The sequence below is a fragment of the Xiphophorus hellerii genome, chromosome 2, assembly GCF_003331165.1.
Source record: "Xiphophorus hellerii strain 12219 chromosome 2, Xiphophorus_hellerii-4.1, whole genome shotgun sequence".
Taxonomy (NCBI): domain Eukaryota; kingdom Metazoa; phylum Chordata; class Actinopteri; order Cyprinodontiformes; family Poeciliidae; genus Xiphophorus; species Xiphophorus hellerii.
Genome location: NC_045673.1, coordinates 2,917,485 through 2,930,845, shown reverse-complemented (window position 1 = coordinate 2,930,845; position 13,361 = coordinate 2,917,485). Strand labels below are relative to the sequence as shown.

At 38.9% G+C, this 13,361-nt stretch overlaps 1 protein-coding gene across 1 annotated transcript; it reads left to right on the top strand.

Moving 5' to 3' along the window:
• Positions 1–3,215: 3,215 nt before the first annotated feature.
• Positions 3,216–13,238, top strand: tgm2l (transglutaminase 2, like). Its single transcript, XM_032550662.1, has 14 exons — positions 3,216–3,338; positions 4,554–4,724; positions 5,721–5,951; positions 6,729–6,847; positions 8,442–8,570; positions 8,895–9,072; positions 9,270–9,399; positions 10,172–10,275; positions 10,735–10,977; positions 11,177–11,322; positions 12,021–12,150; positions 12,232–12,392; positions 12,504–12,640; positions 12,725–13,238. Exons 1-14 carry the CDS (start codon positions 3,323–3,325, stop codon positions 12,906–12,908), a joined length of 2,079 nt encoding a protein of 692 aa, XP_032406553.1. The 5' UTR covers positions 3,216–3,322; the 3' UTR covers positions 12,909–13,238.
• Positions 13,239–13,361: the final 123 nt, after the last annotated feature.

Genomic DNA, 13,361 nt, shown 5'->3' with positions numbered 1-13,361 from the left:
TTCAAAAGAACTCCAATACATGAAACGCTGAAAATTAAACCATAAGTCTTCCAGTGGAAGTATCACAACCCTCCATGAACATCTTTCCTTTTCTCTCTTTTTAGAAATAAAAGTTACACCAACTGTATGATCACTACTGCAGTGGAGCTCTGTTTATTTATTGTATTTTAGGTCTTTTTATTTTTTTAAAATAGTTTCTAATTGCCGTCATTTTCTGTTGGAATGTTAAATTCTCTGTAAATGTTCTGGGAATGCAGCCAGCGTTTTTATCAAGAAAGAATTGAAACCCCCTCTGCTACAGCGCAGTGTGATCAGGAAGTTGGGGTCAGCTAAAGAACAGCTTTTCCCGAACATGACAACCACCAAATTCCACAGCTTTGCTTCACATTCACCCAGAACCAAATACATTCACTCCTCCCACACACACACACACTTACTCTGCAAAATGTCTGCTGTTCAAACACTCTTCAAACCTTCCTTTTTCTACATCGTTTTCTAGGTTGAGAAAATAATGTTCAGAATTAAGTACGACTTGTGATGTACTTAGATCATCTGCCTCTTCCAGCTGGCTATTGAAATATTTAAAAGTCTCCTTTCGGAATGAGCCATTTTAAATCTAAATAAGCTGCTGCTGGCCACAGCCCCCAACTCAATGTTTACACTCACATGTTAAAATGACAGCAAATTAAACAGTTATACTTCTGTGAAAAGCAGAAGTGGAGCCTTCTGGACAGCCGACAAGAATGCAGCAAGTGGTTTCTGGAAGCTAAGTTGACAACAAACCGCTTGTTTTTTCCAGCAGCCGTTACACAGCGCATACAGCTGAACCAAAAGTGCTGGAGCTTCGCTGGGGTTGCTAGGTAACGGGCTGGACTTCGCTAGGGTTGCTAGGTAACAGGCAGCACATGCTGATTGTGATTCTGGAGGTTTTTGAAACAGCTAATTTTCCAGACACCAAAAAATTTAAACTTATAGTGGCCTGGTGTTTTTTAAGTGTTTTTCTGTTTCTAGAAGCAGTACAGACTCAAATAGAATAATAAAAAAAAAATTTAAATGCGAATTTTGAATAATAAGTCCTATTTAACTTTGGGAGTGCAACATTACAGATATTAACTTTTACAAACCACTGTAGGAGATCTGGACCACATGCAGAAACATTTAAAGCATTCTGCTATGTTGGAAGGGGCTAATGTGGTTTTCAGGGTAGAACAAACAAGATGCAAACTGTAGGAAGTGTTGTTGAACTCTAATAACTTTGAAAAAGATGCCCAACTCTTTAAATATGTGATTATATTCTAGTAAAGAAATGCAACATCTATTCTTATGCAACACAGAAGCAACTTTCAGTCTAAGGAAACTGTGCTGGTCAACTCCTCGTCACTCCCACCAACATTACGCACCTCACTCTAACTGTTCTTAACATGTTTCCAGTGTATGTACATCACGTATGTATTGGCAAAGAACAAAGGTTGAACGATATATTTTATTGTTTTAAGGCAGAGTTTATGATCTAAAGCGGCTGGAGAATGTGTTGGATAAGTCATAAGGTCCATGAAAGACTTGGAACTTGATTTCTTAGAATGTAAAAACAGGAATGGGTTTTCCAACTTAAATTACTTTCCTCCATTTGTTTCAACATTCCTTGGAGGAGCTTATCTCGCCGGTTTTAGGGAGGGTCTTTACTACTTTATCATATATGAAACAAGGGGGGTGACATTTGAGCAACCAAAGCAACATCTGTGGAGCTCCGGCATGCAATTTAATACTTGTTTAACTCACCTGCAGGGAAAGTTGCTCACCTTTGATTCAAACAGGCGGAGCATTTTTGAAAATTTCAAATGGTGAAAAACAATCTGTTTTGATGGCATTTTTTCACAGTTTGATTTTTCTTTGTAAAGTTCATTCTTTCTGTGCTGCAGCTGAAGACCTTTTATTCTTTACTTAAGTTCCAAAATGGTTAAGGACACATTTAGCTTCTGTGTTTGCCAGACTGCCGTTTATTTTAGAACAGGAACTGTACCACATTCAATAGTGTTGCAACCTCGAGAAGACGTGTTAATCAGCAGTTTTCTGCAGCAAAATGCTAAAAACATCCTTCCTGTGGCACAAAAGGTACAAACCCAAACAGAAAAAGGAAACTATAGTATGTCTGGAAGCATCAGCATTTATCCTTCCATTATTTTTATGTTTTGTTTGCAGTCACCTGATATTATCCTGAAAAACTGATTGTAAAAATCAAACCACACTGTATAGTTTCTATTACTTTCTGCCTCTGGAAACAAATTTCAGACAGAGAAATTCATATTTTCAGTAAAATGCTATCCTGTCCTCCTAATGAATAGCTGCACAGAGCCAGAGCTCATAGACAATGAAAACCAAATGTTACTGAATGTAGAGCCTCTGCTTACCGTAACAGAGGACAGGCTGCATGTGCTCTTAACCCTTCAGCCACCTCTAAATTAACAAAACCTATTTTTAGGTCCCAAAATGGTACATCTTATAAAACTATAAGAAAAATTCCCCTTCACCTTTATGGCTGTTCAATAGCCATAACGTTTTTCTAATTTTTTAAAACGTTCTTATTTTTAATGCATGTTTTGCCACAAAAATCTTAACTTTTTGAAAGAAACTGAGCCAAAATATGCAAGATTTTCACCAAAAGACCAAAACAACAGCAACAACAATGTTGGCTCAAAATTTAATAACATTATGTGTTATTATTTTGGAGCAATTACTGACACTCTTTTCCTAAGGAACCAAAAATGTACACTTAATAAAGTGAAATAAATGTTTTTCTTTTTCCATTTTCACTTTATTAAATCTTTTCAAATGGACAAAAAACGAAAAGTGAAATAAATACTTGCCAAGTTTCATAAAATTAACTTTTAATCTGACAGAGATGTTGTATTTGTTGCTGCCTCTTGGCAAGGACTCCCTTGGAAAAAAAATGTTTTTTTATCCTGGTAAAATAAAGGTTAAATAAACAAAATAAAATTAAATAACCAAAAGATGATGTTCCATTTTGGGTCACCAAGGTGCCTCAAAGGTTAAACACACTATTGCAACACATCAAAGAGCCGTGTGTGTGTCAGGGGAAGTGAAAGTGAGAAACCGCTGCACACACCCACAGAGGAGCTCAGCCTTTTGAGAAGTGATGTCAGAGGTCAAAGAGGTCAAAGAGGGAAGTGAGGGTGAGTCGATGAGTGCATGTGTGTCAGGCAGGAGGGAGGAGGGAGGAGGGAGGGTCGACCCTCTGCTGTACAAATACTGAACCCAGCTGGACCCAGGAGGAGGAAGAGAGGAACAGAGGAGAGTACACGCGATGGCCGACCCCAGCAGTAAGTGACCACTTTGCTATTATTAATATTTCTTTTACTGTTCATTAGGATAATTCAGGGGGAGATTGTATTGTGTGTGCAAAAAAAGGTCTAATTTATGAGTCAATATGTCGTTGTGACCAAACCCATTCCTGCAATAAAGGCAAAAACAGCTTTTTATTCAGAGAGCAAAGATCTGACTGAGTAAGTTGACCTGAAGGTCACCACGTGTCCCTCAGAGCTACCCTGGCTGTAACATGGCTGTAACTTTCTACTGTTTTTTTTAGATATGATTTATTTCAAATGGGAAGAATTTGGGTGCAATAGGTACACTCAGAAAAGAACATTTAAACACCCCAAAAACATCCCAACACTACGTCTGCAGAGTGCCATAGATTAACACATAAACAACAGCAAGAACAAGCTCAGCGTTTCTTATAATTTAAAACATTCATAATAAAGCATCACTGGTTAAAAATGCATTCGTGCCAAGCCTACTTATAATGCAGGTTTAAAAACAGCAGCTGACCAAAGTGTTTGAGAACTCAAGTACTGATAGAATAAGAGCTGATAGAGCACAGCGAGTCTCCTCTGGTCTGCTTTCTAGGCTTTTGTGTAGAAAACAGCTTTGGGTGGAAGAAAAGAACAGGAAGTATAATCAGATTGGTTGAAAAGCTACAATCATTTCCATCCCACAAAATCAAACAACCGATCCATTAGAATCTAGTCATTCTGACTCTAGACCAAACTTATAGCCATTCGACTTTCATCAGGTGTTAACAAGTGATTCTTCACTGCAAAAACACTAAATCTTACCAAGCATTTTGTCTAGTTTGTAGTTCAAATATCTTAGAATGCTTGAAATAGGACAAAACTAATATACAAGTAACTTTTTCATCAAGAATTACCAGCTTGTTTTAAGTCAATAATTCCTCAATATTGATGAAAAACTATTTGTTCTACTGGGAGATTATTCACTTATAACATAAAAAAAATTTAAAAGTGAAATAATCTGCCAGTGGAAAAAGTACATTATCATCAATATTAATGCATTATTTACTTTAAACAAGCTCCTATTTTTTGCTGAAAAGTAACTTTTCAGTTCATTTTGTCTTATTTCAAGTGTACTAATATATTTACACTACTTAAAGATCCTTGGTAAAAAGTTGTGTTTTTGCAGTTTTTATTTTGTCAAAGAAAAAATGCATCTAACTCATCTCTGCTGGTTCTGGTCAGCTTTCATTGTCGACGTGGACCTGAGAAGCCATGAAAACAACTTGGCTCACCGCACCAGGGAGATCGATCGGGAGCGCTTGATTGTCCGCAGAGGGCAGCCCTTCTCCATAACCGTGCAGTGCTCCGACTCTCTGCCCCCCAAACACCAGCTGGAGCTCGTCCTGCACCTGGGTGAGCTGACCAATCAAGAAAGATCTTCAGTCACTACACTGCAAAAACACAAAATCTTACCAAGTATTTGTCTCTAGTTTCTAGTGAAAACTAAAGTACAAGCAACTTTTCAGCAAGATATAGGAGCTCATTGTACGTAGAAAATTCTTGCATACTGATCAAGAATTTTGAACAGTAATTCTGAATTCAGTCACTTAGATTACTGGCAGATTGTTTTTCTCATTTTATATATATATCCTATCTGTTGCTGAAAAGTTATTTACCATAATTTTCTCTTATTTGTAACTGTACTAAGATATTTGCATTAGAAACTACTTGGCAAGATTTTGTGTTTCAACAGTGTGTTTTAGATGTAGATGAAATGTTTGTCAGTTTGGGTTTGTCATGCTGTAAGACAGTGGAGCTGAATCTTAAGAGGAAAACTGGAGATTTGAAGTCATAGAAAGACAAAAACAGAAGCTGTTTCTGTTTCATATGGAAGCTGTTGGATGTTTTCAGGCTGAGAAACAGCGAGGATACTCGCCCTTAAATTCCAGTGTCAGTAAAAAGATAAACATGGGAGGTTTCCCAGATGCCTTGTCTGTCTCTTGTCTTGCCTGAGCTGCATTTTATTTCCTGTGGAGCAAGATTGGAAACCCAGCGCCGTTATTTATTCAGACCACCTCAAAGACTGGCAACAAAGATGGAGTCATTTTTATCTGCGCTCACAGGCTCGGTTTGATCATCACGGCAGACCGGCTGACAGAGGGCTGATCAGTTGTTTGGTAGGAGTGAGAAAATGGTCATCCTGATCCAACAGACATCAATGTGTCCAAATTTCTTTTTTCTGCACACAATGTTTGTGGGATTCATTGGCTGTCAAACAAAAAAAAAACAAAATTTTCACAGATTGCAGAGGCCTCATATTTTCTTTAAAGGTGAGAAACTGTTGCATCTTGTTCCTCGATAATAAAAAAAAATCAACATGCACTGACTAAAAACTTTGTGTTTATACAGGTAAAAGAGACGAAGTGGTGGTTAAGGTTCAAAAGCAGCGGGGGGCCGGAGACAGCTGGTGGTTCAGCCAGCAGGAGGCTCAGGGGGAAATATTACTGACGCTGCAGAGCCCAGCAGACGCCGTCATTGGACAGTACCGTCTGGTCGTGCTGCTGATGTCACCGGATGGACGCATCGTGGAGACAGTGGACGAAGTCAGCTTCCATGTGCTGTTTAACCCTTGGTGCAAAGGTAGAGGATGCTTCCTACAGAACTAATTTAAAAGAAACTATATTTTTGTTCGTCACACATGTTCATAATTAATAATTCTGTCATGTTATGTAGTTTGCTGGTGGGCACAAATGCAGCTGGCGGAGGAGTAGAGTCTATTTTGTGGTATTTAATGAACAAATGAACAAAAATTACATAGAACACAGGGAGCCAGAGCAGATCAAACACAGAAATCCAAAAATGATGACAGGAAACAGACGGAAAAATAACAGGAGGAAACAGCAAAGAGTGAGAGGAGCAGACGTGTTTAAGCACTCTGAGAGTGACTGTGGCACAATCGACACAGAAATCTTACCAAGTATTTTTGTCTAGTTTCTAGTGCAAATATCTTAATGCACTTGAAGCAAGACAAAACTAACTTACAAGTAACTTTTCACCAAGAGATATGAGCTCGTTTTAAGTCAATAACTCCTTAATATTGATGAAATGTACTACAGTGGTTACAAGTAAAATATTTTAAGGACTCATTGACTTAAAACAAGCTCATATATTTTGCTGAAAATTAATCTTTAAGTTAGTACACTTGAAGAAAGACAAAACTAAGATATTCGCACAAGAAACTATACAAAAAAATAATACTGTGTAAGATTTTGTGTTTTTATATAACAAAGTATACTTTGTGAAAAAGTATAAGTTTTCTGATTTGCTGTTTCTGCAAACATTAGATGTTTAAACTCTTCTTTGTGCTGTATTAAGAACAGAAAACTTTGTGGCTAATTATGCATGTCTGTGTATCAGATGACGTTGTGTACCTGCCTGATGAGAGACTGCTCCAGGAATACATCATGAACGAAGACGGAGTCATATTCATGGATACCTGGGATTACATCAAAAGCATTTCCTGGAGTTACGGACAGGTACCACGCCCACACAGCCACAGATATTTACTGTGTGGATGGGTTGAAGAAGTGCTTGTGTTCGTCTGTCAGGACAGAGTTTGGCATGTGAGACTTTTCACAGCAGCGTGTCAGCGGCGACTCTGGGGTTTCGGCTGGATCACAAAACGTGTTTGTTGGACAGAAGAGACTTCTGGACAAGACGTGTTACAATGTGACCAGACAAACAGGATGACAAACGGACAGGACATGGACTTTGTTTGCATAATCTGAAAAATAGTAAGGCCAAGATGTTCTAAAAGATATATCTGTTTGGTAGGCATTTATTAAAACACCAGCAAGTGGTTTCTGGATGATAAGTCGACAACAAAACATTTGTCTTTTCCAGCAGCCATTGTACAGCATACAGTGGTAAACAGACTAGGCTGGCCTTCACTGGGGTTGCTAGGTGAGTGGAAGTGCCTGCTGATCTGTGACATTACAATCTGGAGGCTCATTTTATAGACACCAATAAACACTAACTTATTGCCAGAAACCACCTGGGTGGTTTTTTTGAGTGCTTTAACCGTTTTTAGAATCAGTAGAAACCCAAAAGGAAGTAATAAAACGTGAAAAATTAGAATTTTGTATAATACGTCTCCTTTAAGAAAAAAAAAAAACAAAAACATAAAATGTCTTTGGCCTCATTTACATTGAACCAGAACAACATCTTCAACTGACCCTTTGCAACTAGATCACTTAATCATTCGAGGCACCATGACGCAAGAAGGACGGGAGCAAATTGTTTTCCCAAGTTGTTTTTGTCCGTTTCTTCATGGCTTCTGCTCGTTGGAGTCGAGTTAATTTGTCTGTGAACGTAACACACGTGGTTGGGGCTCATAGACGGCGGTACTCACTAAAGTTTGAAATAGCTAGCTTAGAAACCGACCCATACGTCCTCCCTCCTGATGATCAAATTACCGACTTTACCTGGATTCACACCGCATGATTTATATCACTATGACATAAATAGGGTTTCCTTTTACACCGGAGCAGCCTCAAAAACCTGCAAAAGACGAGATGCTAACCAGTTTTTTTTTACATACATGCTAGGCTACATGATGGTAGAGCATTTTCTCCATTGTTACTAAGGGTTAGAGGCGAACCTTCTCCATATTTGATATCTTTCTAATAATACTTACTTATAAAGTATATGAACGCTAATCTTCTTACCTTGTAAAAAGTGTTCGCTGCAAATCCGCTGCCAGTCATTATTATTGACGGCTGCTATCCATTGCTGCGGTGTCTCTCATTAAACCTTCTACAATAAAATGACAAGTTTGGTTAGATTTGCATCCATTTTTAAAGTGAAATCAACTCAACAAAAGCGACATTAGGCTGCCAGAGTTTTTTTACAGGAGCGCAGAGGTTGTTTTGACGTCCGTCATGGCGGAGCGGGAAGAGTTCATAAATAGCGTGACGTCACGCGCAAAGGGTCAATAGAGAGGTCATGGTGGTGCATTGCCGATTCTTCCTGCACTGTAAAAAAAACTTTAAGTTAAATCCACTTATTTTATGAGCATCAAGCTAATAGTTTTCATCTCATTTTCCTTCCCTAATGACGTTTCTTGACAAGTTTGAGGACTTTGTGATGGACATTTGTTTTGAAGTCCTGGATAATTCCAAGGAGGCTCTGCACAACTCAAAGATGGACATTGAGAGCAGATCTGATCCGATCTACGTCAGCAGGATGGTCACCGCAATGGTGAGGAACTCTTCTTCTCTGAAAGACACATGATGGATTCATAAAGATTAATACTGCACTGCACACTGCAAAAACACTAAATCTTACCAAGTATTTTTTATCTAGAACATTTGAAATAAGACAAAACTGACTTAAAAAGTAACTTTTCAGTAATATATAGGAGGTTGTTATAAGTCAACAATTCCTTAAAATTGATTTAAAAAAATACAAATTATAAGTGAAATAAAATGCTAGTTGAAACAAGACATTTTGGAATATTAGTTCACTTATAATATGAGAGAAAATTATTTTGCAGACTTAAAGCAGTCTTTTCCACCTGTGCAGGTGAATGCTAATGGTGACAGGGGCGTGCTGATTGGGCGCTGGAGGGCACCGTACCTTGATGGAGTCGCACCAAATCGATGGACGGGCAGCGTGCCCATCCTCAGGCAGTGGAGCAAATCCGGCATCAGAGCAGTCAAATACGGCCAGTGTTGGGTGTTTGCAGGTGTCGCATGTACAGGTAACAGCTTTCACTGTAAATACAGCTGTTCTACTGAACAGGTCCACAGCAATCGACAACAAATACATTACTATTTAAGTTTTCTACATGTTACTTATAATGTAGTTTTCCAAAATCCCTTAGTGAAAAGTGAAAAGTGACTAAATCCATAGGAAAAAACGACAGGAAGAAAGAGTGACAACAATGTTTCTTTATAGTTCTTCGCTGTCTGGGAATCCCAACGCGACTCATAACCAACTTCTGCTCAGCTCATGATGTGGATGGGAATCTGTCCTTGGACTTTGTGGTGGACTTTGAGAGCAGAGAGGAAAAGACAGACAGCAAATGGTAAGATCAAATCCAAACATTCATGCTACGCAGCCAACACTTTATAATTCCTATTGTTTTATTCATGGACATCAGAAGTTTTTAGAACCAAATTAGTAGCTATGTTTCCATCCACCATTTGTAATTTGACATTTTGAAAATAAATTTGCTAAATGGGGGAGAAGGGTGTTGTAAGTGGGTGGGTGGGTGGATGGATGGATGGATGGGTGGATGGATGGATGGATGGATGGAAACAAACAATTAAAATAAAAACTTGATTTTGATCAAAAAGTTTTGACGCAAGTATTGAAAAAGCCCGATAGTCAGCCCTAGAGGGGGAAAGTTAAAGGGGAAAGTGGCTGATTTTCTGACCTTTGATGAGTTAGGTAGGGTCAGTGCTTATGTAAGCATCAACCGATCTCCCAAAATGAAAGATGTCAGGGGTAGTTTATCAGTGCACCACTACACATAATGCAGTCAAGTTAAGTTTATTATTCCATGTGGTAAAACGTTTTCTCCCAAGGAAGACCAGCTGATTCTACAGAGTCACTGACATTGCAGCAGAACTTCCTCCATCATTGCATGGTGCAGCAATCCCTCACACTAATCATGCATGTGGCATCAGTGCAAAGTTGGTTTCCAAACAATTTCAATTTCATCCAGAGAGAGAAATATCTTTCACAAGAGTATTATGTAAGATTGTTGTCAATCTTTCCATGAGTGGACTTCCAAGCAAATGTTGAAATTATTCATCTGATAGTTTAAGATTTTTTTCTCTTTCTTTTGGTTTTAGGAACTTCCACTGTTGGGTCGAGTCCTGGATGAGGAGAGACGATCTCCCTAAAGGAAATGATGGCTGGCAGGTTTTGGACCCCACACCTCAAGAACTGAGCGATGGTACATTTCTGATTTCTTCTCATTTTCCAGATATCCTTTCTTCAACTCATGTGATTTTGAAATGTTTGAATTGAATGGGCTGAGTTGTCAATTCACACATTGTTGCAAACTGCAAAAACACAAAATCTTACCAAGTATTTTTGGCCTATTTTCTAGTACAAATAAATATCTTAGTACACTTGAAATAAGATAATACTAACTGGCAAGTAAAGAACTTGTTTTTAAATCAATAATTCTTTAATATTGATGAAAAAACTAGTTCCACTGGCAGATTATTCCATTTGTAACAAGACATTTTCCCAATGCTATAAGTGAACAAATCTGTCTTGTTTCAACTGGCATATTATTTCACTTATAATCATTATTTTTCATCAATTCTGAGACCATAAATACCTGGTAAGGATTTGAGTTTTTGCAGTGCAACAGCTACCTTAAATTAATTATGACCATATTTTTTAGGGGAGTTTTGCTGCGGCCCGTGTCCGGTGGCGGCTATCAAGGAGGGAAATCTGGGAGTGAAGTACGATGCTCCGTTTGTTTTCGCCGAGGTGAACGCTGACATCGTTTACTGGAATGTCCTACCAGACGGCCAGAGGCAACAGATCAGCACGGACCAGAGAAACGTGGGAAGGAACATCAGCACCAAAAGCGTTTATGGCGACTTCAGAGAAGACATCACTCTGCTCTACAAATACCCTGAGGGTCAGAGACTGAGAAGAGAAACAATTTTAGAATCTAAAACTGACACAATTATTACAGTTTATCTCAGAACCTCATATTTAGTTTCACAACAAGGCATCAGACTGTTGAGGCTTCTTCTTCCCACTGTGGCATATAATTGTTTTCACAGTAGGATTCTGAATTTTACTGATACTTTTTTGTTTGTTTGTTTGTTTTGCAGGCTCTGTGGAAGAGAGAGAGGTTTATAAGAAGGCAAAGCGCAGGGCCACCCTGCAGCCCAATGAGAGCGTAGAGCCGGCACAGCTCAGCCTGTCCATCAGACATCCTAACCCCGTGTTTGGAACAGACTTTGACGTGATTGTTGAGGTACACAGTGACAGGATTCTGTTTGTTTTCTTCTTCTGCAATGTTTTGGTTTGGCTCTCTAAGTCACATGTGTCAAATACAAGGCCTCTAAGATAACAGTTGTGTGCGTCAATATTATTTTATTGATCAAATCAAAGCAAAGCAGTTTTTATCTGTGTACTGCCAAATTACATAAGCCAGCCCCTCCAGTTTTTCATGGAAATTCATGTAAAATCAACAGATCTCAGCATTTTTTGCAAGAAAAAATGCAAGACTAATTTTCTGCAAAAATTGTCTAAAATATTGGGTTGAAGTGATGCTAACTTCCACCTGTGAGTGGCAGTATTTTTTTTTTATTTCTACACTTCTGCCTCAGACTTACTTCATGTCAAGTTATAGTCTGTAATAGATTATGCGACTAACAAAAAGTCACATTTAACATCACACATAAGTGCAAGTATTGCAACATTTCTAGCAAATATTTATAAATTAGTACCAGAAAATCTTAGATTTTTATTGCAAAAAAAAAAAAAGCGAAATTCTGGGGGGACTGATTTTAAGAAGAACTTATCAAATGCAGAGCCAGCTGTTTTTTTTTATTTATTGGTTTTATCAATATATTCTAGTACAGCCGCCCCTTTAAGAACATTCGTGCACAAAATGAAAACAAGTTTGATAACCCTCCTCTAAGTGATGAATGATGTCTGTTCTGTTCATAGGTGAAGAATGAAGGAGGAGATGATGCTAACGTTCATCTGACGGTGCACGCTATGGCTGTCACTTACAACTCTCTCCACCAGGGGGAGTGCCAGAGGCAGATGAACAACGTGACTGTGTCGGCTCAGAACGGTCAGCAGAGCCCTGATGTAAAAATCAGTGATCTAGCTGCAGAGTCTGATTGTTTTCTTCTCTCATGCTTTGTGAGTTTAGCTCATAAAGAAGTGCTGCGTTTCCGCTACGATGACTACGCCAAGTGTGTCTCTGACCATCACCTGATCAGGGTGAAAGCACTGGCTGAAGCTCAGGGGAACAGTTTGCCCATCATGGCTGTGGCGGACATCCCACTGAGCTTACCTGAGCTCCACATTCAGGTGAGCAAACAACCTAAGGAACAACACAAAGGCCCAAACACAAGCATATATAATCCAAACATTTTTGGTATAAACAAAATAAAAGTAAAGACTTTCTGCATTTTCTCCAAGGTTCTTGGGAAGGCTTTTGTTTGGAAACAGCTGACGGCTTCTATCTCCTTCACCAATCCTCTGCCAGTCCCTCTGACTGGTGGTGTGTTCACCCTGGAGGGGGCTGGCCTGCTGTCTGACACTCACATCTACGTCGAGTACGGAATAAATACAGATGAAAACGGAAGCAGAATTAACCCTCTCCTTGCTCACCCTGTTCTCTTTTTTGTTTCTTTTTTTAGCGGTGTTATTTCTCCAGGCCAGAAGGTGTCGGTGAAAATCGCCTTCACCCCGATGAGAACCGGGGTCAGGAAGCTGCTGGTGGACTTCGACTCTGACAGGCTGAAGGACGTCAAGGGAGTCGTCTCTGTGGTTGTTAGAAAGAAATACAGGAATACCTTGCCTGTTTTGAGTGGAAGGTTTTAGGAAATACGTCTAATATAGGGAGACCTATAAAGACTTTACCATCCAACATTTAATGCTTACACCTGGTTTGTATTTTGACTGTTTTTTCAGTTGAACCCAGGATATAAAAGTTATCTGTAATGGGCCATGAAATACATATTCTGACTTTGAAAATTCAATATGGCTGATGTGCTTTTATTCACAAAAGGTGTTGCAGTAAAAACTGTTGTATGCACTTTACATGGTTTTTATCCCCTTATATCAGTCATGTGCCTAGAACTATATGATATGTACCTGTGACTTTATTCATTTAGTGTTTGGCTACAATAAATGTAGAGAAATGTTTTGTTATGGTTTGTTGTGTTGCTGAAATGAGTTAGAAACTTTTAGGAAATCCATCTGGGTTTATGTTTTTCTCTCACCATGCATCTCTTCCTAACCATGTTCCTGAGTTCGATCCATCTCCACTTCTTT